General features: G+C 46.6%; 1 protein-coding gene across 1 annotated transcript; it reads left to right on the forward strand.

The window, feature by feature from the left end:
* The first annotated feature begins 704 nt into the window (after window positions 1-704).
* Window positions 705-2,502, forward strand: LOC100273751 (tRNA/rRNA methyltransferase (SpoU) family protein). Its single transcript, NM_001148159.2, has one exon. It carries the CDS (start codon window positions 794-796, stop codon window positions 2,441-2,443), a length of 1,650 nt encoding a protein of 549 aa, NP_001141631.2. The 5' UTR covers window positions 705-793; the 3' UTR covers window positions 2,444-2,502.
* Window positions 2,503-3,131: the final 629 nt, after the last annotated feature.

The following is a 3,131-nucleotide window of genomic DNA, read 5'->3' on the forward strand; positions in this document are numbered from 1 at the left end:
AAGGACCAGTTGAACCGCCCTTGGGGACCAGTTCAACTGGCCTGAAGGCAGGTTCGACTGGTGTATGGTCAGAGAGGTTCACAGTTGAAGTTCAACTGCAGCTGAAAAAACTCAACTACAGCTGGAGAAGCTCAACTCAGCTGAAAAAGCTCAACTGCAGTTGAAGAAGTTCAACTGCTTTTCAATAAGAACACTCTTAGTTTCTCAATCCTAACATCAGTCAGACACAAAGCGTTCAAAAGTTTTTGGTTTTCAAAATAGCTTTTGAATTTGGAGGCTTGAGCTGTAGCAAACACATTACCTGTGCGAAAACTACTAAGGAAGAATTAGATCCTGCGACTCAAGATATACATAAAATTTTATACGTCCGTCAAATAAAGTCTTTCCAAGGGTACCACTTATGTGTTTTCTTTGTCCTTGAAACTTCCGATTTGATTTCTCCACAATGGTTGTGACTCCTTTAGTTCCTGTACATTCTGAGTATATACTAGGAGCAAACTTGTTAGTGTCCTTATTTGTTTTGTTATTAAATCACTAAAACCCTCAGTTAGGGTTGATTGCACTTACAACACTGGCACCGACACAACATCTCAATTGAAGAGCCGACTGTCATCATCGCTGGTTGTACAGGGACAAGGACGACCGAAATTTCATGTGACTATTGAAAGCCTTAACCTCCCAATATTCCCTCCCAGCCTCCCTCTCTTGACCAACGGGCCAGCAGCAAATCCCTTCCGGACCCCGAAAACCCTACACTCCCCATCGCGCCGGCGCTGGCGCCGACGTCGACGCCATGCTCCACTCCAGCTTGTCCAAGTGCCACCCTCTCCCGCTCCTCGCAACCGCGTCCTCGCCCCGCCGCACCCTCGTCGCCGTCCTCCTCCGCGCCGGCTACCTTTCGAAGCATCCAGCCACTTCAACCGCGCCTCGTCCGACCACAACCGCCTGTGCGAGCGCCAGGGTCGACACTTCCCCGGGCGAATCCCGCTTCGGGCTGGAAGGCAGGGTTTCGTTCTCCACCGCGCCGGATGGGTCCGCATTGGCTGGCGGCGGGAGGGCGCTTCCCTGGCTTGCAGCTGAGACTGGCAACAGCGGCGCGCCCGTTGCTAGGACTAGCGCCGGCCGATCCTCCTCGTGGGAGAGCTCCGCAGAGAAGTTCTTCTCGAGAGACGACCAATACACGCGAAGAGAAGTGTCGGGAGTCAGGATGTCGGACAAGGTAGCTATTAAGGATGACGATGACGAGAATGAGGGGAATGGCAATCCTGAACGGGGAAGGATTAAGGGCAGGTACCAACGAAGAGAGGTGTCGGGAAACAGGATGCCAAACAAGGTGGCGATTAGGGAACAAGAGGATGAGGATGAGCCAATTGACAATCCCAAATGGGGAAGGATTAAAGACAGGTACCAGCGAATTGGGGGGAGGGATGGAGGGTCCCGTGATGAGAGGTTTAGGAGGGAGAGATTTGACAAGCCGGATGTGAGGCAGTGGAACAAGCAGGAGAATTGGGGAAGGAACACAGGGAAGGAAGCAGGGGAATCATCGGTGCCAAAGATGGTGGGGCAAGGAGTCTATGGTGTTGGGCCTGTCCTTGCAGCACTCATGGCTCGGAGGAGGGAGTTTTATGCGCTGTATATACAGGAAAGTATGGATTTGAGCGGGAACAACAAGAAAAGGAAAGATAAGAAGGCAGTTGAGAAAGTGCTGCGGATGGCAGAGGAGATTGGGCTGAATGTTATTGAGACTCCAAAGCATGATCTTAACATGGTGGTGGATAACCGACCACACCAAGGTGTGGTGCTCGATGCATCACCCTTGGAAATGGTCAATATAAAGGAGTTAGATCCAGTCAGGGTGGAAGGTGGAAAGGCACCTGTGTGGATAGCCTTGGATGAGATTATGGATCCTCAGAATTTAGGAGCCATTATTAGGTCCGCCTACTACTTTGGTGCTCAGGGTGTTGTGTTGTGTGCTAAGAACTCTGCTCCATTAAGTGGAGTAGTGAGCAAAGCTAGTGCAGGTTCACTCGAGTTGATTGAGCTACTCTCCTGCAGAAACATGATGCAGTTCTTGTCTTCGTCAGCTGAAAATGGTTGGCGAGTCCTTGGTGGTACCATTGCTAACAAAGCTGTACCTCTCTCTCAAGTGGAATTAGGGGTGCCAACTATTCTTGTGATGGGTAGTGAAGGCACTGGATTGAGACCCCTGGTTGAGCGATCCTGCACACATCTTGTCAGAATACCTGGAAATGTTGATGTATCTGTTGAAGGAGCAGATGCAGATGCAGGGGAAGAAGGTGACAGTTCTAGTAATCGAGATTTGAGATCATTCCTTGCGGTCGAGAGTTTGAATGTTAGTGTTGCAGCAGGAGTGTTGCTTTATCATCTGGCTGCAAAAGATGCCTGCCCCATAAGCGATAAGCCTAGTGTTACTCTAATGTAAGGATACTTTGTGATTCGTGCATGTCATAGTTATTACAATTGCCTAATTTAATTTCTGCTAATGAATTATTTATTTCTCATTTCATGCTTTGATTCCTCTGGTTGAGAATAGAACTTCTGAGATAGGGGTAATGATAATTTCATAATTCTATGAAAAATACCTTAGGCCCCGTTTGAATCATTGGAATTGAATTCCATTCCAATAATTGTGATTTGTACATAGATCAATTAAGCTAATATGTATTTATACAAAATATATTTGTATACTACTGTTGGTTATATGGGGAAGATATTTATATGCTACATTTCTACTACAGAGGAGCGAGCCGAATAGTTTGTTATAAGTTGCAGAGTGAGAGTAGAAACATACACTAGTGATACATAAAATTAATTTCCACCCCTTCATTATATGAATTTGAGATAGACTTATATCTAAACTTTGGGAAGTGGGGGAATGTCAAATTCCAAATCAAATAACCTACTCTATTAGGGATCCAAACGGCCCCTTGTCTTAATCTGATTAGGTTTAGTGGGGTTTCGTGCTGCCTGAACTAGTATTTTAGACTGGCGAGTAACTCAGTACCTGATAATGTATGGAAAAAAAGAGAAATCAACCAATGCCCAAGGTGATTTCTGATTTGTTGCTAGTCACTCTTTTCCTTGATATAATTGTGGTGTATTCCACAGCA

The sequence above is a fragment of the Zea mays genome, chromosome 8 (genome assembly GCF_902167145.1).
Source record: "Zea mays cultivar B73 chromosome 8, Zm-B73-REFERENCE-NAM-5.0, whole genome shotgun sequence".
In the NCBI taxonomy this organism is placed as follows: Eukaryota; Viridiplantae; Streptophyta; class Magnoliopsida; order Poales; family Poaceae; genus Zea; species Zea mays.

Excerpts from the sequence above, each read along its gene's own strand:
- LOC100273751 (NM_001148159.2), top strand. The coding sequence starts at position 794 with ATGCTCCACTCCAGCTTGTCCAAGTGCCACCCTCTCCCGCTCCTCGCA.